Source organism: Benincasa hispida, chromosome 3 (genome assembly GCF_009727055.1).
Source record: "Benincasa hispida cultivar B227 chromosome 3, ASM972705v1, whole genome shotgun sequence".
In the NCBI taxonomy this organism is placed as follows: Eukaryota; Viridiplantae; Streptophyta; class Magnoliopsida; order Cucurbitales; family Cucurbitaceae; genus Benincasa; species Benincasa hispida.
The window spans coordinates 47514220-47538983 of NC_052351.1; the positions used below are offsets into that span (position 1 = coordinate 47514220).

General features: G+C 33.7%; 1 protein-coding gene across 1 annotated transcript; it reads right to left on the reverse strand.

The window, feature by feature from the left end:
* Positions 1-9311: 9311 nt before the first annotated feature.
* LOC120073595 (PRA1 family protein B2-like) lies at positions 9312-12402 on the reverse strand. The gene is made up of 2 exons (XM_039026413.1): positions 12399-12402; positions 9312-10214 (listed from the first exon to the last, which is right to left on the reverse strand). The coding sequence occupies exons 1-2, from the start codon at positions 12400-12402 to the stop codon at positions 9670-9672; spliced, it is 549 nt and encodes a 182-aa protein (XP_038882341.1). The 3' UTR covers positions 9312-9669.
* Between the last annotated feature and the right edge of the window lie 12362 nt (positions 12403-24764).

The window sequence follows — 24764 nt, forward strand, 5'->3', positions numbered from 1 at the left end:
CAGGATGACCCAATCGGTCATGCGAAATTGTAAATATGTCTAGATTCATGAGCTTCAGGTTCATTGTTGTATATGTTTCAATTACTCATATATGAGTATAATCAGTCGCCACAGAGAACTAAATATGGATTCCTCAAAGATTGGAACTTGTAGGAAGTAACCAAAAGTGGGGGGGCAGGGGACTATGAAAAAAAATTGTGAAATAAATTGCAAGAGAACAAAAAGTGCGCAATGTAAGCAAATGCAAAAATTTATCACTCGAACAAATACTTAGCTTGGGTGATTATAGTTTATTTCATTCCTCATCAATTCTATCGCTGACTAACCGAAAGATGTGTGAAAATATTTGAATTGAAACTTAGCCTACTCAGTTAGAATCCTACCCGGTAGTCCATAAAATCAAGTTAATTAACAGAAAAGCAAGAATCCTCAACTAATCTATCAATCAACAGACATTAAGATTCAAAGAAAAGCTAAGCCAATTAATTGATTTCCATCGTCTAACCAATTAATTGAGCCAAATTTATCTAAGTTATAAAGTAAATGCTTGCTAATTGGAATCCCGAATTAACACAACAAACTAACTTAACTCATGCTTCTAGGTGACGACTACCTAATGATTACAAATTAGGGCCAACCAAAGCAATCAATTAAACATGCATAACTAATTTGTCAGATTATCCCATACATGAAAATTGAAGAATATGCTCAAGATAATTCTCATAAATTCATAATAAAACTCATAGAATTACAATACGAGTCTCAAGAATTGAATCAGAACCAAATTAAACTAATAAACCCAAGCTAAGTTCTTACCCTTTAGCCTCAAAACATGTTCGCAATCAGTACAATTGACAAAAGGGAAGAAATTTTATAGAATTTTAATGGAAAAAAGGGGGCTAAAACCGAACTGGAACAAGGAGGCGACGCTCAAAATAGAGTGAGCTTGATATATTCTCCCATCGGCTGACCCAAATTATTCTTTTATAAAATTGTTGCAGCGTTGCAATGCTAGGAAGAGCATTACAACACTGCAGCACATAATCGCCGAGCATTAGGCAAGCGTTGCAGTGCTGACTTGACATTGCATTGCCCGTGCACTGAGGCTGAGCGTTCGTCAAACCACGTAGCATTGCAACGCTCTGGGGGAGCATTGCAACGCTGCCTATTCTATCCTAGAGCATTGGAGGGAAGTGTTGACAAGTGGCGTGATGATGGCGTTGGGGCATATCCGGAGCGTTGCAACGCTGCCTTGCATTCGAGCATTCTATCTTCTAACATTGAGCTAGCGTTGGACTTAGGTTTAATGAGAGCGTTGCAACACTTGGTAGGGAATCGTCATTCATTCTTTCACCATTTGTTCAATTTAGCTCCTAACTTCATCAATTTAGCGCCTTTTTTTCCCGAACTCTTAATCTGATTGCTTGTATACTTGAGTCCTACAAAATAACCAACTTAACCAAATTAAGTAGCTAAACAACCCTGAGTTAATTGGAAGAAGATAACATATTTCCAATGCTATCAAATACCCCCAACTTAATTCTTGATCATCCTCAAACAAGTTAAAACAAGAAATCATGCAAAAGATATTCAGTTTGTCAAACTAGAGTGTTCCTTACTCAAGCCTCAACAGTCAACTAGAATTAGTTTCACAATCGATTAGGTAATCAAAAAGCATTCCATCATTTTAAGAACGGTTTAAAAATTTGTTTTAAAATTTGTTACGCATGTCTAAACTCAAAGTTATTTATTTTGAACAAGAGTGAGCCTGGAAAGGTCTTATGAATCTTCCATTTGTTTTCCCCTACACTGGCTCAAAGGTTCCTGAATTAGTTTTCATAAATTCAAAGTGGTAATGACATCAAATTGGATCGGCCAAAATCTAATCATCCATCGCCCTTACTACATGCTTTTCTTTCTCGTTTATTATTATTATTTCTCTTTTTTTTAAGTTCTAAAGAGAAACTTAATCTAGGAAACCAACTTTCATTTTAGCTTGCCCACACAGGTATCATGCGAGTCATCCAACTATCGGCCAATTTCCCTTCAAAAGAGTCTAAGCTTACTCATTCCTCTAGGATACTTTAGCTCAGAGGGAAACCACGGGTGTCATGGCCGCCTCAGGTTAATCATACCCTTGAAGAAGAAGAGTAGACCCTTAAATATGCATAAATGAAAATTCTCTCCTCTTTTTTTTTTACTAGGTGACAATGATATCAATTGACTACATCTCAAGCGTGCATTACTAAAGTGAATCGCGAAAAGACTAATATCTATCACCAAGGCCTATCGGAGTGACAACAAACTTATGGTCTTATAATTCAATTATAAACAAGCAAACAGGTCAAGATAGATATGCAAAGGGCTTGGAGATGTAATAAAAAATCCAAGCAGAATTTTTCAAAAACATCATGAAAATTATGAACCCTTTCATCCAACCTATTATAATGCAAAAACAATTCATATGAGTTCATCATAGACTAGTCATCATAAGGAACAAAACAACAAGACAAACTCAATCAAGCAAGCATTGTCCGAGCATAACGCTCAAGGACCCTAAATAATATAATCAAAATAACAAAAAAAATCAGCCCAAAAATTCGGCTAAAATCCCAAACACCACACCCCCAACTTTTAAAACACACATTGTCCCAAATGTGATTAAAATGAAGTACTAGGGATCAGAATACTTCCTTGAACAATGGAGTGAAGGAAGGATGTAGGATACTTGACTCAACTCATTTTCTCCAAAAATCCTAGCAAACAAGAATAATAGAAAGAATTAGGCTCAACAAAATAAATGAAAAATAAAAAGAGAAAATATTGAATTGAAATCTAATCCTAGAAAGCAAGTAAATTTAAATCCTGGCTGCCTCTAGGTAGCGCAAATATTTATGGTCGGTTGCTCGATCGTGATGGCTCAATTTCAGATTTAGACTAGCGAGTCCAACCGGTAGACGATATCAAAGCAGTCCAACGACTCGTCATCATGGAAGACCTTCAACCTGTGCCCATTAACCTTAATAACCTTCCCTGTCTCAAGATTAACAATGTCTACTGCACCATAAGGATAAATGTGAGAAACACCAAATGGTCCAAATCACTTGGTCCAAAGTTTACTAGACATAAATTTGATTCGAGAGTTATACAGAAGTACCTTTTCCCCTACCTGAAACTCCTTGGGTGCAATCATTTGGTTATGAAGGTCATTCGCTCTTTTCTTATAAATCAAAGAATTATCAAAACATTCCAACCTCAACTCTTCTAACTCTTGAAGCTGTAGAAGCCTGGCCTCCCCAACTGCCTCTAAGTCCCAGTTGCACCTCTTGACTGCCCAATAAGCCTTGTGTTGGATTTCAAATGGAAGATGGCAAGTCTTACCATAAACCATCTGGTAGGGAGACATCCTAATAGGAGTCTTGAAAGCTATCCTGTAAGCTCATAGAGCGTCATCCAGTCGGAGACTCCAATCCTTCCATCCTGGGTTGACCACCTTTTCCAAAATGGTCTTTACTTCCTTGTTGGACACCTCCGTCTGCCTGTTAGTTTGATGGTGGTATGGGGTGACGATAGATGTTGAACACCGTATTTCTTCAACAAGGGGAAATGACCCGATTACAAAAGTGTGTTCCTTGATCGCTGATGATTTCTTTAGGGAAGCCAAACTTGCATAGAATGTTAGTCATCAGTAACTGTGGCCTTTGCTTCCACCCATGGAAACATAGTCCACTGCCAATAAAATGTATTTATACCCACAAGAAGAAGAAACATCAAATATTTCGCAAAAAAAGGATAGGGAATTGTGGCATCTCATTCCTACGGGACAATCAACCAGATTTCTGACACCGCTCATAAGTTTTACAGAAAAAATATGCATCCCTAAATAATATCCCAATATAAACCAGAATCTAAGAATTTATTGGCAGTTCTCTTAGGACTGAAGTGTCCTCCACATGCATACTTATGACAAAATTCAAAGATAGAAAAGAACTCATTATTAGGGACACACCTCCTAACTACCTGATCTGAACAAAATTTTCATAGAATAGGGTCCTCCCAAACATAATACTTTGACTCACTCTTGATTCTATCCTGTTTATGTTTATTCATACCATGAGGGAATTCACCAGTGGTCAAGTAATTCATAATATTAGCATACCAGGGAGTCATAAAAATACCATATGCCTGCATCAAAGTGTGGTCAGGGAAGTCTCCATCATAACTGAGGCAACCTCCATCAGCTACTATTCTGCTTAGGTGACCGGCAACAACGTCAATTTGGTCGGTCGCCGGATTCACTGTCATCCGTGAACCCGCGCCTATGCAAATAAAATTTGTATGTACCAAAATAACCCTTATAATGATTAGTAGTACAAGTATCAAGTCTGGGGTTGAACCACAGAGAACCGAATATGGATTCCTCAAAGATTGAAACTTTTAGGAAGTAACCAAAAATAGGGGAGGGGGTTGTGAAAAAAAATTGTGAAATAATTTGCAAGAGAACAAAAAGTACACAACGTAAATGGATGCAAAAATTTATCAATCGAACAAATACTTAGCATGGGTAATTATAGTTTAATTCATTCCTCAATTCTATCACAGATTAATCGAAAAATGCGTGAGAATATTTGAATTAAAACTTAGCCTACTCAGTTAGAATCCTACCCAGTAGTCCATAAAATCAAGTTAATTAACAGAAAAACGAGAATCCTCAACTAATCTATCAATCACAAACATTAAGATTCAAGGCAAAGCTAAGCCAATTAATTAATTTTCATCGTCTAACCAATTAATTGAGCGAGATTTATCTAAGTTAGAAAGTAAATGCTTGCTAATTGGAATCCTGAATTAACACAACAAACTAACTTGACTCATGCTTCTAGGTGATGACTACCTAATGCTTACAAATTAGGGCCAATCAAAGCAATCAATTAAATATGCATAGCTAATTTGTTAGATTATCCTAAATACGAAAATTGAAGAATATGCTCAAGATAGATCTCATAAATTCATAGTAAAACTCACAGAATTACAATACGAGTCTCAAGAATTGAATCGGAACACAACTAAACTAACAAACCCAAGTTATGTTCTTACCCTTTAGCCTCGAAACATGTTCGCAATCAGTACAATTTACAAAAGGGAAGAAATTTTACAGAATTTTGATGGAAAAAGGGGCTAAAACTGAACTGGATCAGGGCGGCGACACTCAAAATCGGGTGTACTCGGTATATTCTCCCATCAGCTGACCCAAATTATTTTTTTATAAAACTGCCACACAACGCTGCGACACATAATGGCCAAGCGTTAAGTAAGCGTTGCAACGCTGACCTGACGCTACGTTGCGCGCGCATTGAGGCTGTGCATCTGTCAAACCATATAGTGTTGCAACGCTCTGGGGGAGCGTTGCAATGCTGCCTATTTTTTCCTAGAGCGTTGGAGGGCAACGTTCATGAGCAGTGCGATGGTGGCGTTGGGGCATCTCCAGAGCGTTACAACGCTGCCCTGCATTTAAACATTCTTTCTTAGCGTTGAGCTAGCATTGGACTTAGATTTAATGAGGGCATTGCAACGCTCGACAGGGTAACATCCTCCATTCCTTCGTCATTGATCAATTTAGCTCCTAACTTCGTCATTTTAGAGCCTATTTTTCTCAAACGCTTAATCCGACTGCTTATACATTCAAGTCCTACAAAAGAATCAATTTAACCAAATTAAATAGCTAAACAACCCTAAGTTAATCGGAAGAAGATAGCACATTTTCAGTGCTATCAATAATACAATCCAGAAGATAAAGCAGACAACTCTTCCAATGTACGCTTTTCATTTGAGACAGTGGATATGTTATATAGATATTCCACATTATTCTTACTATCAGTCTCAATATGATAACCATTGCAACGTATATCTTTAAAACTTAGAAGATTTCTTTTTTATTGACTAGAGAACAATGCATTATAAATTGTAAAATTTGTTCCTCTAGGCAAAATAATATTTGCTTTTCCAAAACCTTCGATCAAGTTTGCAGAACCTGAATATTGTATTTACTCTTGCTTTTAGCATTGTCGATTTGGAAAAGTATTTTTTATTTGTAAGTATTGTATGTGTAGTTGCACTTTTTGCTAGACATAGATCTTCTTTGCTCGTTTCTTAAACACCCAACATGTGAAAATGATCTATATTTCTTCATTAAAAGAAAATAATTATAATAAGAAAAACAACACTCAAAATATATAAGAGTTACTAAAAAAAATGAAGATAGATAAAAGAAAACAATAACATTAAGTCTAGATATTCTCAAAATCAAAAGAAACACTTGATGTTTCATCAACTGCACCAATCTTCTCTTTAAGAGATTCAAAAAAGTCCACCACATCCAAATTTTTCCTATGGGATGGGTCAAATATGTTATTATCCTGGTATGCAAAATTTGCTTCCACATTTTTCTCTTTTTCCTTCAGGGAGGCTTGATAAAGGTCAACTAAGTGTTTTGATGTACGACAGATACGTGACCGATGCCCAGTTATTCTGTATCAGAACCATTTATTTTCAACACTTTTTGAACTCTTATCTTGTGGAGCTTTTCCTTTGTGAACATCATTTTGTATGGTTCTTTTGAAATTTGAATGATTAAAACGACCACCATGAAAATAATAATTATTTCTTCCTCTGCCACGGTCGCGACCTTGACCGCAACCATGACCTCGACCACGATTATTATTAATATTCACAGCATTCACTTCAGGAAATGGTGTCATTCCAGTTGGTCGAGATTCATGATTTTTCATCAATAATTCGTTGTTTTGTTCGACCACGAGAAAACATGAAATTAATTCAGAATACTGTTTAAAATCTTTCTCTCGATATTACTGCTATAGGAGCATATTCGAGACATGAAATGTAGAAAATGCATTCTTTAACATATCGACATCAGTAATTTTCTCTCCACATAATAACAATTTCGAACTGATTTTAAATAATGTGAAATTGTAATCACTTACTGATTTGAAATCTTGTAGCCTTAAGTGCATCCACTCATAACAAGCTTTAAGAAGAATAATTGTTTTTTGATGATCATACCTCTCTTTCAAAATTTCCACAAGATACGGAGATCTTTTATTGTAAGATACTCAATTTTCAATCCCTCGTAGAGATGATGACGAAGGAAAAGCATAGCTTTTGCTTTATCCTGACTAGATATCGTATTTCCTTCTTTAATAGTCTCCCCAAGATTCATAGCATCTAGGTGGATTCAGCATCAAGTACCCATGACAAATAATTATTGTCGTTAATATCAATTACAGCAAATTCTAATTTCGTGAGATTTGTCATGGCAGCACTATCATAAAATATTGTACTTATGTTAGAAATTTAATAGATATCGAATATGAAAAAAAACATTAAATTTATTAATTATAACGAAGAGGAAAAAACCGACATACCTTTAGGACCTATCTTTAGTGGGAAAAATGACAGGAGTTCATGCTGATAACGTGTTGCGAATTTGAGGAGCACAACGGGTACACGGATATAGAGAAAATATAATATAATAATATATTTATATAATAATATTAAATATATAAAATAAAATATAAAATAAAATAACTAAAAACATAAAATACGGAAATTATAAAATTGGATAATATGAAAATTAGTGAAATTTTGAAGTGGAATTCTCACTAATGTATATGTGATTTTAAGATCTACAAATGTCACTATTTATAGGTATAGTGGCAAGTAGAATGTTGACGTACATAAACATTGAACACCAAACATGAATAATACAAGGCACATGGACAACATAAAGAAAGACACATGACTTTTGAGACACTAAGCAATGAGCATCTATTTATTATAATACTCATAATAGGTGTGACGATTGCTAGGATGCTTAGCTTTGGAAAGGATATAGACATTTAAAAAAAAAAAAAAATTATCTATCCTTCTAATAAAAATATTGTGAGAGAGATAATAGATGAAAACTAGCTGAGGATGAATTATTTGATTTAATTTGTGTTTGTTTTTGCCATTATTAGGATCAAATTAAGTTATATAGTTGGTCTAATTGAATCTAATTGCTATAATTTTGTTTATTTTCTTAATTGTAACTTATGATTCTAATGCTATGGAGTTTCTAATCACATTTTTTTTTTTAATTTTGTAATTCAACCACCTTCCCATTAGGCCACAATGACATGAGTTGAGAGCAACTTTTGCACAATGAAATTAGATTAAAAATACATTTCAATAATAAAAAAAAAAGGGTCAAACTTAGGTTCATTCATTTGATCCTGTGGAATCCAATTTTTGTTTTAGAAACAAGAATGAGTGACAAGTATAAAATATTATTGAAATTTTAAAGACCCGATTAAAAAATTATATATCCATGGTAATTTGTTCATTAAAATGATAAGAAAATTGACATGGGATTGTATATAAATTGAAATGATCCTCTTTATCAAATCATAATGAAAATTAGTGTAATTGTAATAAAATTCTATTAATGGATCAATTGTAATGAATTTAAATCACAAATGTAATTGGATTATTTTGATCGCTTAGAGTTATAAATTTTGTCATATTTACTATTATCAGTTTGTGTCTTTTTTACAGATTTAGAAGTGGGACCCCAGTGTCGAATGCAAACATAAGTAAACAATACTAAAGATAACCAAATGTGGTCAACTTTTCACATTACCATTGATTTATTACCTTTTTACTGAGCAAACGTGACCTTATTCTAAATTGGTATAGTAATTTATTTGTTAAATGACACTATTGATATCTTTTGAGTTAAAATAAATTATGACAAATCAAAATGAACATAACATAACCTCGAATTTGGATTCAAACATTTAATCTTTTGATTTAAAAATAATATATGCTATGGTTGCATCTGATTATACTATTTCATTCTTACACCAACCATTTTTTTTTAATTTCATATAATCAATTCAAACATCTAGTCTTTTATCCCATGCTTTGTGTTTTCTTAAAAGAATAAAAATAAAAATATTAGTGCTATTTTCAAAATGTTTATTTAATTTTTACTATAATTTGGCATGTGCACTTTTTACTGATATGGATTTTAGTCTTTATATATACATTTAAAAAGATAAGGGTTTGGCCAAAGAAAGTTTAGCTCGATGATCAATATATACTAATGTTCGTAGTTTAACTCCTCCACTCCAATTTGTACTTAAAAAAAAGTCAATGATTTTTGTCCTTCAAACTATAAAAACCAATGCTAAAATAAGATTTAAATTTAAAACTATCAACATCAATGATAGATAATACATTTACTTTTCTGGAATATATTTGTTGTACAACTTGCACCACAAATTTACAATATTAAAAAAGAACATATTTACAAAAAAAAAATTACAAAAAATAAAAATCAAGGATCAAACCTAACTTCTTTTAGGTTCAAGGATCAAACCTAAATTGATACAAACTTTTTAACATAAGCATAATTCTCCAGCCTTAAATATTAAAATAAATTCCACACTCAAATTTGAATGGTAAAAAAAAAAAAAAAAAAAAAATCAATATCCTCCCACCATTTCAAAATTTCAATTGAACAAGAAAATATTCAAACAAACAAATAATAAAAATGAACAAATCAATCAGCACACATATGTATTGCATTTATATAATGGACCACATTATTTATTTTCTGGGAGGACCGGCGGCAGAGGCAGAGGAGGAGGGGACGCCGGCGAAGAAACCAAGAAAGCCAGTCGAGTTAACTTCCTGCTCGTCAAGGAACAGATCATCGGGACATCGGAGAGCGCCGTGAGCGCAGACGACGGCGACGCCGCCGGTGAGGGCAGAAACAAGAACAGATCCGACGCTGGTGAGAAATACAACACAGGCAGTGAAAATAACGAGGCCAATCAAGATCTCGCTGTCTCTGAAGAGGCGACCGAAGAGAACGAGCGGCTGATCGGAGGGGCGGAAGAGATAGAGGAAGATCCAAGAGGAAAGAAGGGCGATTAAGAGGAAGAGAGATGATGGATTGGAGAAAAGTGAAATCGCAAGAATTAGGGCTATGATCGCGAAATAATTGACGCGGAAATAGGAGTAGTTTTTGCGGATCCGGAGAGTGGCTTCGGAGAGGGATTCAGGCTTGGAGAAGGCGGAGCGATCTAGGAGCTCAGGCCAAGGGCGGCGGCGGGAGAGGGCGTGGCGGAGGGAGAGGAGGAGGTCTGTCTCTTATACACATCTAGATGTGTATAAGAGACAGATCTAGGAGCTCAGGCCAAGGGCGGCGGCGGGAGAGGGCGTGGCGGAGGGAGAGGAGGAGGTGGCTAGTGAAGGAGGAAAGGGGGATTTGGGGTTGGGATTGGGATTGGGATTGGGGATTGGAAATGGGGAGGATGGCCGGAGAAGAGGACTGCATTGTGGTGGCAGGGGAAAATGGGAAGGGAAGAAGGAATTTGGGGGTTTATAAATGGCCGGAAAGTATGGAGCCCAAGGGAGGGGTGGCCGGAAAATGAGGGAAGGAGGCGCCGGTGGAAGTTACGGGAAAATCGGTTTCGGCTTTTCTTTCTTTCTTTTTCTTATTTGCTAAATTCGTGGGAATAGTGGAATCCAAACCAAAACCTCTCTTTTTTTTAAAACCAGGGAAATTTACAAATGTAACCGTATAAATTTTTTATTTTGAAAATTAGTCCATTTTTAAAAATATTGGTTTTTGGACCATTCACGTAGGAAAAGCAACAAACACCCACAATTGTGGTCTAATCTTTAAATACTAAGAGGGTGTTTGGGACAAGGAGTTGGTTACTATACTCCTAGGGTATTATAGTTGGGTTATAATAGTATAATTTGAGGTGTAGATTATTTTAGTTTAGGTTATAATAGTATCTGTTTGGAATGTAAATTATTTTAGTTTGAGAAGGAAATGGTAAACACTATAGCAAATAATAAAAAAATGATGAATGTAAAATAGTAAAAACTGTAGTAAATGAGAGTTTTGAATCGTGTTGACGGTAGCTAATTGGGGAATACAAAATAGTATTTATTGTAGCTAGATGTGGTTATTATAATATTAGAATAATCTTAGCCCCAAACACAACCTAAGAGGGAATTTCGAGCAAGGAGTTAGTTATTATAGTTCTAGGTTATAATAGTTTATGTTTAGGGTGTAGATTATTTTAGTTTGGGTTATAATAGTATGTGTTTGAGGTGTGAACTATTTTAGTTTGAGAATAAAATAGTGAACAATGTGGCAAATAATAAAAGATGATGAATGTAAAATAGTAAAAATTGTAGTAAATAGTAAATAATATAGAAATGAGGATTTTGAAATAGTGTTGACTGTAGCTAATTGGGGAGTACAAAATAGTATTTATTGTAACAAGAGATGATTATTATAGTCTTAGAATAGTCCTTGTCCTAAATGTCCCCTAAAAGGTTAGACCATAATTATTTAGGATGTAGATTATTTTAGTCTTAGTTATAGTAATATGTGTGTTGGGTTTTATGCTCTAAAACTCATAGATAGTAAATGTTATTAATTGACCGTCATCAATAAAGAGTTATAGATATTAATTCAATAAATGTTATTGTTTGTAATGTTGTCCATTTTGTCCTAATAACCCCAAATCTAATAAACTAACATCCAAGACTGCCTTATGAGTCTTTAACTGTGTATGGAGACATACATAGGTCAATGTTCAAGATACAACCTAAAGGATCTATAGTATAGGGATAAGGGTGGGTACCTTAGGTAACATTATGGATATGACCCCTTTGTATTTGATACAAACGTAATGATCTAACGCGTTTGTGTAGGTGACACGTGAATGAGGGTATCCTATATAATGAGTTTACATAAGACTGAATCGAGAAATAGTAACCACTAGATGTAACATCGTCGACTAGTTAAGTTTCTATTTCAATAAAAGGACCTAGGTGACTTAGTCTTAATCTTGATTATATTACGAACTCCTGTTCACGAGGAATTGTCCTTTGACTCGCATAGGTGAGAATGGCTAGTTCACCGACCCAATATGCCTACTATTTTGGGGACGAGAACGAGTGGGGAGCTGGGAACATAATAACACAAGATGGAATTCACTTCTTTTCTCCTTGATGGTAAGTAGATGAGTGTTCTCTTAAGTGGTGTCTTCGGGACTTGAACAAAGGGTTCTACCCTCTTATTGGCCCGAGAGGGTTTCTGTTTATTGGTTGGACTATAAACAGGTTGTTCATTAGAGAAGCAATGGTACTTACGGAGTAAGAGGTAACCCAATGGTGAAACGGTAACTTGACCCAGTTGGAATTATGAACACTTGTGAAGGACTAATTTCCAGGCATTGGTCTATATCTGTGGATACAGAAATATATTTGTAGTGAGAAGAGTGCAGTTGTGGGTCTTTAGTGGAATGTACCCATAGTTAACTAATATTGATTAACTTTGTTAATGAATTTAACCCATTAATCTCATATCGTTGAAGCTTCTGATCTACAGGTCCAATAGGTCCCCTGTTAGCTCACTAGAGGATACTTAAAAGGGATAATTTGAATTGTTCAAATTAATTTGAGGAAACTATATATACTAATAAGATCAATATATAATTAATGGATCTGGTCTATAATTAAATTGGAGAACAATATTTGAATAAGATTCAAATCAATTAATTCAAGTGAATTAGATTCACAAAGAATTGATTAATAAAGATTGCACATATACATGGGATGTATATGATAATTAAATGTATACATTAAATTGGGTTTAATGTATAAGTAGTTATTTAATTATTGTGCAAATTAAAATTAAATAAGTGTTATTTAATTGGACTAATTGCTTAAATAAGCATTATTTTGTTAAATGAGCTAATTAATTAAATAAATGTTATTTAATTAATTACAGAAAATGAAAATATATTGGGAAAGGGGCTTGACTCTTCTATCTATAAAGACCTTCCCATGGCCTTTTGAGAATGCACTGAATACACAATTCTCATTGTAAAGAAACTCTGACAATACATAACTCCCTAGTTTTATTGTGCATAATTTTCTCTGAGTCTCTCTACTCTCCAAAACCTTATTCTCCTCTCATTCTCCCAATAGTTGGATACCACCTATTCTTCTATTGGAATCCTAGAGAATAACGAGGTACGTCTCGTGGTAATGTTCGAGATCACTCAAAGAGTTATTCATGATCAAGACTGTTTGGAGATCCATTCGTTGGAACCTTGGAGAGGATTGTTTGTGGCACTTGAGGAATCTAGAAAGGTAAGAACCATTCTAATCCTTTCCCTAATAGCATGCTAATTTACATGTTTATATATTCTATTTTGTACAATGATTTTGTTTAATGTAAAATCAATTTGCGGGATGCAAGGCGTTCTAACACAACGCTTCTGCTGCGGGATTCGATCCCCTTGAATTGGTATTAGAGACAATTCCTTGCATCTTCGTTCTTCGTATTTTTCGAAAAAAAAAATCGTTTAGAGGTCGCTTTCATATTCTAAATTATGGAATGTTTAAATGTTGGCTTGCAAAATTGGATGTTTTCGATTTTGGCCCTAGATTACTTTTTAATTTGATTAAATTATAAAGGCTCGTTGTATTTCTTGGAAAATTTAATTCATGCTTCGAGTCTATAAGCAAGTGTTGACCAATAGAGTAACGGCTGCTGAAGAGATCAGGATCAAACGGAGGTGTTTGGGGCAAGTTCAGACTTGAATTCGTGCAGAAAGAGACTATTCTGCCGATCAACATCATGATGCTACTATCATAGTGTTGCAACATTGAAAGGTAGTGGCATTGAGCAGTAGTCATAGCGTTGCAACGCTCTGAATTTGGTTGAAGCTCGGTTGGGCATTCATGGTTCGGTTAAAGCTCGGTTGAAGCTGCATTTTAACCTAATTTTCATTATTTATTTATTAATTAAATTAATATAATAATTATATTAATTTTATTTTAGGGTGCCAAAATCGGTCCAATTTTTATTGTTTAATTTAATTATGCATTGGATGTATGTTTTAATTTTTTTTATTTAATTCATATTACATATTGTATGTCATATAGATTCAAAAATTACCCACCTTAGGATAAACATGTACATGCATCATGATTAATTATAAAGAGTTATATTTTATAGATACATGATTGAATTAGCATGTTCATGCATCATAATATAAGAGTTATGTTAGTGATGTTTGATTAACCTAAGCATGTCCGTACGTCATACTATATATTAAAATTTTTCTAATAAATAGTGGAATGATGTATGTGAATGCTTGATGTGTTTATAGATTTAATAATTCATTAATTTATAAAGAGTTATAGTATTAATGAGATTAACTAAAATCTACAATCTAGATTGCATGCAAACATATGACCAAATTATTTTAAATTATTTAAAATTGACTTATGTTATTTCTAATGGGATTAGGAATAGGTTAATCTTTTTAATTTGTTTTAATAGGATTAAAATGAATTTCAATAAAATATTAAATTATAAAATAATTACCAATAAGGGACCTCTGTTTAAGGAAGGTTCTGTCTATAAGGGGTATTTAAGTTGGTGAAATCGAACACCTCCGCATGGGAACCGACCTAGAAAGTGAATCGGACAAATATTTTATAAGCATGCAATAAATGATTGATTTTATTAAAAAAAATTTAATAAATCAAATCAAGTATTGTTAAATTGTTCAATATAAATGTTATATTGAGCAAATTTAAAGGACTTAGAAAAATTTATTAGTCGGGGTTTTAACTAAGTATAATAAAATCCTAATAAAATATTATAAAAGTTTATTGGAAGAAAGTTGGTATATATGATATATCGAATATTAAGCTCTCATGTCTCTAAGAGTTCACACCGTGAGATTCATGCTTAGCTTTGTGTCACCCTGGGTGCGGTCTCTCTTCGGGAAGTGTTTGCATGAGTCAATAATAAAGTGAATGGGGAAGTATTCATAGTAAATAAGAGAGAGACACGTGTTAATGTATCCCACGGTCTCCTCTATTAGGTTGCATCGTGAGATTCCTATGGTCTGCTACCTGTTGTCTTAAAGGGACCATCCCTTTGTTGGGTTGTATGTCCTAAAACTCGCAATTTGTAATGACAAACATATTCTATTATCAATAAAGATGTTATTAACATTTATTCAATAAAATTGTTGTTAAGTATGTAAATTGCACTTGTAAAGACTAAATCTAATAAACTAAGATCTATGACTATTATAGATCTTGGACTTTATTTGGAGACATAAAAATAGATCAAGTTTGAGTAAATAGTCAAAATGGTCTATAGTATATGAATCAGGTTGGGTACCTTATTCTGGTAACACTATAAGATGCAACACACTTTGTATGTAATACAAACGATGTGATCCTGAATCGTTCATGTGGATACATGCAAGTGAAGTTGTCTTATGCAAAGAGTTTGTATAAGACCAGGACCAAGAAATAAGTTACTCTTACTTTATAACACTATTTACTGTTTAAGACTGATTGTTTCAAATCGATAACCTAGGTAACTCGACCTTAATCCTAAACTAACTATGGATTCCTGTTTATTTGGGATTATCCTTAGATTTACATAGATGAGGGTTGGATCAATAGTGCCGACTCAATAAGCCTCCCATTTTAGGGGTAAGACCGAGTAGATAGCTGGGGACATAGGGTGCAAACGGAATTCATGCCTACCCATTCTAAGGATAGTAGGATAGTCATTCTCTTAAGTACTAATTCCGGGTCTTGAACAACGGGTCCCACCTTCGCATTGGTTTGAGAGGGTCTCAATTTAGTAATTAGATCACAAACCAATTGTCTATTAGCGGATCAGTGGGACTTAAGGAGCAAAATGTAATTTTGGGGGTAAAACAGCATTAGACTCAGCCGTTATTACGAACAACTAGTGAAGGGTCGACCTACTAATTAGATTAAATCAAGTAGACAAAAATATATCTACAGTAAGAATAGTGCAACTACTGAGCTATAGTGGTGTGTCTCGGTAGTTAACGAATACAAATTAATTTGATTTAAAGAGTTTATCCAATTAATCTCAAGTCGTTGGAGTTCATGATCTGTAGGTCCATAAGATCTCTTTAATAACTCATAAAAGATTAAACCTTGGATTAGAATATTGAGTGAATTTGAAATGTTCAAATTCAAATATTAGGGTTTGGATTTTGAAGTGTTCAAATTCATTTTTAGGGTTTGGATAATTATATTCGATATAATTAACATTTAAATTTAAATTAAACGTATTTAGAGAGTTTAGTAAATTTGATAATTATTTAAATATTGATTACATGAATAGGATTCATGTTTTAAATTAGGTGTTTTATTAATTTAATATTTGATATTAAATTATTATTTATTTATTTATTTAAAATTAAATCAATTTCCAATTTTAAATTCAATTTTCAGAAATTTAAATTTCATTTGATTTAATTTAGAATTAAATTAAAAAATTGGAAAATAATTTGGTTAGTGGAGAAATCCCAAATATTGCAAATTGAGTAGATTTATCCCTAATTCAACACCTAGTCCACTTTTGTTAATGCTTCTTGAAGTGTCAAGAGGCTGAATCAATGAGTGCTTGCATGTATTTGTTGAATAAAAGCTTCAATTTCTGAAGTTGAAAGAGAGAGAACTTTGAAATTTTAGAAATTTTAGCAGAATTTCTTCTAACTCTCAAACCCTCTCCATATCCACCTACATCCCTTCTCAATTCTAAGTTTCACCACTCAATACAAGGCTGAGAATAGTATAGAAGATTCACTTGGTAGTTTACTGAAGTTTTGAAGGTCAAAATTATGGAGAACAGAAGGATTAAGGTGGAATTCTTCAAAGGTAATAAACTGAAACCCTTGTATATGAAAAACCTATTTTTCAACATGCTTTTGACTCAAACTAAGTATAATTAGAGTGCTTAATGATTCTGTTTACTTCTATGTATTGCATGTTTACTCCATCACCCTTCAGAGAGCCTTATCATAGGGGTCAGAATAATGCAAACTCCAGAAATGGATAGGGTTTCTTAGGTTAATCTTCAATAGTTGTCTTTCTCTTCGGTAGCCTATTGAAGTGTACCTCTGGGATCCGAAAATGGGAGGGTCACACTTACCGGAAGATTTAAGTCAGTTAATGAATCCTTGACCGAAACAACAGTAGCTAAAAACTATAGGAATAAGAGTTATTCTGGTATTAGTGATTGGCTAAGATTGTCTTAATTCAGGAGAGAAGTGACTGATCATCCTTTAATGGCTAAAATCAATAGTTTAATTAGGGTTCTATGATTAAATGTGTTTTTGCTAAATTTATTGGATAAGTAAGTAATGGGTTATGACAAAGATAACTAATAAGGTTAATTGATTGTTATATGTTTCAACATGTCTTCCATAATCATATATTTGCTTAAAAATGAGAAATTGACCGGTGAAAACTATGCGATGTGAAAATCTAATTTGAATACGATTCTGGTTGTTGATGATCTGCGGTTGTCTTAACGGAGGAATGTCTAACAATCCCCGCTTGAAATGCATCTCAAGTGTTGAAGGATGCTTATGACCGTTGGATGGAGACCAATGTCAAGGCTCGAGTTTATATCTTGGAAAGTCTGTCTGACGTTCTTACCAAGAAGCATGAGGCCATGATGACTGCACTTCAGATCATGAAAGTTCCTCCAGAAGATGTTTGGACAATCATCCGCTCAGATCCGACACGAGGCCCTCAAGTACATTTATAATGTGCGCATGAAAGAGAGCCAATCAGCGAGTGAACATGTTCTCAACCTGATGGTCTATTTCAATGTTGCCGAAATGAATGGTGTTGTCATAGATGAGCAGAGTCAGATGTCCTTTATTTTGGAATCTCTTTCGAAAAGTTTTTGTTAGTTTTGCAACAATGCAGTAATGAACAAAAGACAGTACAATCTGACTACCATTCTAAACGAGTTACAAACTTTTCAACCTCTTATGAAAGATAAGGGATCAGTAGAAGGAGAGACAAATGTTGCACATTCCAAAAAGTTTTATAAGGGTTTATCCTCTGGAACTAAGTCTGTTCCTTCAACTTCTAATACTAAGAGGATCCTGAAAAAGAAAGGAAGGAAGGGGAGGGCTCCCACTGCTGGCAAAGGCAAAGAAAAAACTAAGGCTGACAAGGAAAATGCTTCTACTGTAATGTGGATGGTCATTGAAAATGTAATTGCCCCAAGTACTTTGCTGAGAAGAAGAAAGAGAAGGAAGGTAAATATGATTTACTAGTCCTAAAAACTTGTTTAGTGGCAAATGACCATGCTGCCTGGATACTTGATTCAATAGCCACTAATCATGTTTGTTCTTCTTTACAGGGAATTAGTTCCTTTCAACAGCTAAAAGAGGGTGAAATGATGCTTAATGTTGGAATGGGAGATGCCATTTTAGCTCGGTGCAATGGGAGCTGCTAAGTTATCTTTTAAAAATAGATTTATGTTTTTAGAAAATATACCTTGTTCCAAAGATGAAAACCTTGTTTCTATTTCTTGTTTAATTGAACAATCATACTCTGTTTCTTTTAATTCAAATGAAGTGTTCATAATGAAAAATGGTGTGATTATTTGTTCAGCTAAACTAGAAGACAACTTATATGTGTTAAGACTACCTAAATTAAAAGCACTTTTAAATCATGAGATGTTTAAAACTGCTAATACTTAAACTAAAAGGCAATGAGTTTCTCCAAGTAACAATGATACCTACCGTTGCCATTTGTGATTAGGCCACATAAATCTTGATAGGATCGGGAGATTGGTAAAGAATGAACTTCTAAACAAGTTAGAAGATGATTCATTACCTTCATGTGAATCTTGTCTCGAAGGAAAAATGACTAAAAGAACTTTTAGTAGAAAAGGTTATAGAGCAAAAAAGCCCTTAGAGCTCATACATTTGAACCTATGTGGACCGATGAATGTAAAGGCTATAGGAGGGTACTGATACTTCATCTCTTTTATAAATGATTATTCGAGGTATGATTACTTGTACCTAATGGAACATAAGTATGAAGCTTCTGAAAAGTTCAAAGAATATAAGGCTGGAGTTGAAAACCAATTAGGTAAAACAATTAAAACACTTTGATCTGATCGGGGTGGAGAGTATATGGATTTAGAATTCTAGGACTATTTGATAAAACATGAAATTCAATCCCAACTCTCAGCACTGGTGCAACTCAACAGAACAGTGTATCAAAAAGGAGAAATAAAATCTTATTAGATATGGTTCATTCTATGATGAGCTATATTTAGTTGCCTTACTCGTTTTGGGGGTATGTAATAGAGATTACAGTTCACATCTTGAATAGTGTCCCCTCGAAAAGTGTTTCTGAAACACCTTTAGAGTTATGGAGAGGGTGTAAATTGAGTTTATGTTACTTCAAAATCTGAGGTTGTCCTGCACATGTATTAGTGACAAATCCTAAGAAGTAGAAACCTCGTTCAAGATTGTGCTAATTTTTTGGTTACCCTAAGGAGATGAGAGGTGGTCTGTTCTATGACCCTTAAGAAAATAAATATTTGTATCGAAAAACGCTACATTTTTTTAAAGGAAGACACATGAGAGAACATAAACCACGTAGCAAAGTAGTATTAAATGAAGCTACTTAAGAATCAACAATGGTTGTTTATGAGGTTGGTCTTTCATCAAGAGTTAATGAAAGAGCCAGCACTTCAGGTTAGTCTCGTCTTTCTCAATCGTTGAAACTGCCTCGACGCAATAGGAGGGTTGTGATACAACCTGATCGTTACTTGGGTCTAACTAAAACTCCGGTTGTCATACTAGCTGATGGTGTTGAGGATTCATTATCCTATAAACAGACAATGAATAACGTAGACAAGGACTAATGGATCAAAGCCATGGACCTTGAAATAGAGTATATGTACTCCAATTCAATATTGGAGCTTGTAGATTTATCTCATAAGGTCAAACTCATAGGGTGTAAATGGATCTACAAAGAAAGAGAGATGTAGCTAGAAAGGTATAGACCTTCAAAGCTAGACTTATAGTAAAGGGTTATACCCAAAGAGAAGGGGTTGACTATGAGGAAACTTTTGTCCCTATTGCTATAGTTAAGTCTATAAGAATTCTCTTGTTCATAGTCACATATTATGATTATGAGATACGACAAATGGATGTCAAGTCTGCTTTTCTGAATGACAATCTTCAAGAGCATATGTTTATGTCTCAACCCGAGGGGTTTATAATCCAAGGTCAGGAGTGAAAAGTTTGCAAGATGAATCGATCCATTTATGGGATGAAACAAGCATCTAGATATTGGAATATTAGATTTGATACAACAATCAAATCTTTTGGTTTTGATCAAAACGTTGATGAACCTTGTATCTATAAGAAAATCATCAAGGATAAAGTAGCTTTTCTAATACATTATGTAGACGATATCTTACTCACTGGGAATGATGTAGGAAACCTTACTGACATTAAAGAATGGTTGGAAACCCAATTCCAAATGAAATATTTGGAGAGGTGCAATATGTACTTGGGATCCAAATCATCAGGGATCGCAAGAATAGAATGTTAATTCTGTCTCAAGAAACTTATATTGACAAAATGTTACCTCGATGTTCAATGCAGAATTCTAAGAAATATTTATTACTTTTCAGGCATGGGGTTCACTTGTCTAAGGAACAGTGTCTTAAGACACCTTAAGAAGTTGAGGATATGAGACGTATTCCCTATACCTCAGTTGTGGGCAGATTAATGTATGCTATGCTCTGCATTAGGCTAGACATTTATTATGCAGTGGGAATTATCAGTAGGTACCAGTTGAATCCAGGTATAGACCATTGAACAATGGTTAACAACATCCTCAAGTATCTTAGGATAACGAGGGATTACAAGCTAGTATATGGAGCTCAGGATTTGATTCTTACAGGATACACTAACTCTGATTTCCTAACTGACAAAGATTCTGAAAAATCCACGTCAAAATCAGTGTTTACCCTTAACGAGTAGCTGTAGTGTGGTGTAGCACCAAGCAAGAATGTATTGCAAATTTCATTTTGGAATATGAGTATGTGGCTGCTTGTAAAGAGGAAGAAGTTTGGCTCAAGAAGCTCCTAATTGATTTGGAAATGATTTCAAATAAGGACTTGCCCATCATCTTATACTATGACAACAATGGGGCAATAGTCATTGTTGATTTATTTACGAAGGCTCTCTCTTGACTAAAGTGTATGAGTGTCATCTAGACAGTCTAGGTCTACGAGAAATGTACATTGTATAATCTAGGATAAGTGAGAGATGTGTAATGGGTATATGAATAATCTAGTTTATTGTATTTATTTACAATAAACCCGCCTTTTGGATTCTGTACAACCCATTTACTAGAGTTTTAGTTCAAGTGGGAGTTGAGTTTTATGCCCTAAAACTCGTAGATAGTAAATGTTATTAATTGATCGTCATCAATAAAGAGTTATATGCATTAATTCAATAAATGTTATTGTTTGTATTGTTGTCTATTTTGTCTTAATAATTCTAAAGCTAATAAACTAACATTCAAGGCTACCTTATGAGCCTTGAACTGTGTGTAGAGACAGACAAGGATCAATGTTCAAGATACAACCTAAAGGATCTATGGTATAGAGATAAGGCTGGGTACTTTATCCTGGTAACACTATGGATACGACCCACTTTGTATTTGATACAAATGTAATGATCCAACGCGTTCGTGTAGGTGACACGCGAGTGGGAGAATATCTTATGCAATGAGTTTGCATAAGATTGGACCGCAAAATAGTAACCACTAGATGCAACACTGTTGACTAGTTAGATTTCTATTTCAATAGGATGGCCTAGGCGACTTAGTCTTAATCCTGAGTATATTATAAACTCCTGTTCACGAGGAATTGTCCTTTAATTTGCATGGGTGAGGGTGGCAGGTTCGCCAACCCAATATGCCTACCATTTTGAGGATGAGACCAAGTGGGAGCTGGGGACATAATAATACAAGATGGAATTCACTTCTTCCTTCCTTAATGGTAAGTAGATGAGTGTTCCCTTAAGTGGTATCTCCGAGACTTGAACAAAATATCCTACCCTATCATTGGCCTGAGAAGGGTTTCTGTTTATTGGTTGGACCATAAACAGGTAATTCATTAGAGGAGCACTGTCACTTAAGAACCATAGGTAACCCAAAGGTAAAACGGTAATTTGACTCTGCTGGAGTTACGAACATTGATTAACTTGGTAATTTGACTCCGTGGACACAGAAATATATCTGTAGTGAGAAGAGTGCAACTATGGGTCTTTAGTGGAGTGTACCTGCGGTTAACGAATATTGATTAACTTGGTTAATGAGATTAACCAATTAATCTCATATATTTGGAACTTCTGATCTATATGTCCACTAGATCCCTTTGTTAGCTCATTAGAGGATACTTAAAAGAGATAATTTGAATTGTTCAAATTAAGTTAAGGAAACTATATATTAATGAGATTAATATATAATTAATTATGAATGTGATCTATAATTAAATTGGAGAGCAATATTTGAATAAGATTCAAATTAATTAATTCAAGTGAATTAGATTAAGAAAAAATTGATAAATAAAAATGTTTTGCACATATACATGGGATGTATATGATAATTAAATGTATACATTAAATTGGATTTAATGTATAAGTAGTTATTTAATTATTGTGCAAATTAAAATTAAATAAGTGTTATTTAATTGTGAAGATTAAACAAGTGTTATTTAATCGGGCTAATTGATTAAATAAGCGTTACTTAATTAAATCAATATTATTTAATTAATTATAGAAAATAAAAATATATTGGAAAAGGGGCTCGACCCTTCACTATATAACGACCTCCTCATGGCCCTTTAGGAATGCACCGAATACACAATTCTTATTGTAGAGAAACTCTGACAATATACAACTCCTGTTATTGTGCAGAATTTTCTTTGAGTCCCTCTACTCTCCAAAACCTTATTCTCCTCTCCCTTTCCCAATAGTTGGATACCGCCTATCTCTCTATTGGAATCCCAGAGAATAACGAGGTAACTTTTGTGGTAGTGATCGAGATCGCTCAAGGAATTGTTCATGATCAAGACCGTTTGGAGATCCATTCATCGGAACCTTGGAGAGAATTGTTCATGACACTTGGGGAATCTACAAAGGTAAGAACCGTTGTAATTCTTTCCTCAACAGTATGCTAATTTACATGTTTACATATTCTATTTTGTACAATGATTTTGTTTAATGTAAAATTGATTTGCGGGTTGCAGGACATTTGTAACGCTTCACTACGGGATTCGACCCTTCTTCGATGTGTTTAGGGTATGAATTATTTATCTAAATAAGAAATAGTAAATACTAAAACAAAGAAGAAAAGAGAAGAATAATAGGAGATAGTCAACACTGTAACTAATAGTCAACACTATAACAAAAAGAGATTTGAAATAATAATTAATATTGTAGTTAATTATATGTTATAATAGTTAAAAACATCAATCATTATAATTTGAGCCTCAGACATGAAGTGGGCTATAATACCTCACCCCGTCCACTTGAAATTGGTGGCCCAAACACCCGTAAATAACTCAATATTTCCACTAACCTTTTCTTTAAGAAAATCTACATCTATGAAGATTGAATAAGAAAATCTAATACCGTTTTTTCTTCATGTTTTCAATTTATACAATTGTTTGATAAGATTTTTTTTTTAAAAAAAATTGATATGAATTAGAAAGAAAATTTTTATAAGAATTTAGGGGATATTTTAGGTACTTTCTTTGTTATGTATAATCCTTCTCACCATTCACATAAAAAAAAATAATAAAATAAAATATTTCAAATAAAGTAAAAAGTAAAATTTTCCACTAATAAGTTATGATTAGACAATTTGGTAGCATGTATAAAGATAAGTGTTATCCAAGATGTACCTAAATATTTATCCTATTTAATTTTTGGTTGAAAAGATTGGTGACACATTGAAGAAATGTTGTTGAAAATTGAAGAACATGAGATATAAAGGTGCTTTCACCGCGCTAACACCATCTTGAGTCCCAAAAAATAAGTTCTTAAAAAACTAACCCATTTTTAAAAAAGATGACCCGAAATGGACATTTATTTTAATCAATTTCCCATAAACAATTTTAAATTTATGGTAAAATGGCACAAACTACTCCTAAGTTATGCAGTTTGTTATAATCACATTCATCAACTTTTAATTTGATCAATTAAATTATGTAGTTTGTTCATTGTTGTAATCAAATCTTGTAGTTAAATTTTTATATTTACCTTGGTTCATCACTACTACAAAAATGGAATTACTTGACATTTTTCCAATATCAAGTAGAGGGTATACTTGAAGTTAATAAAAGCGTCATCTATTCGACTGTCAAATATAATGTCATAACTTGATACTGTAAAAACGTCAAGAGAAATAATTCTTGACACAATTTCCATGTCAAGAAATATAATACGCTTGACACTAAGGACATGTCAAGTGCATTAATTCTTGACACTTATTATTATAATTACTCTTGACATTTTTTATTTGTCAAATATATTTTTATCTTGACACGAAATAATGGTCAAGTAATCTAATTCTTGACACATTTCCAATGTCATCTATGTTTTTTTTTTTTTTCAAATTAAACATTCGAGTTTAATTTCCATTTCTCATTTCCTGCATTACATTTGTTCCAATAAGACAATTTTATCAACTAAAATAAACAGTTGCACATATTTCAAGTCTACATATCAGTCCAATATATCCAACGTAACAATTCAAAA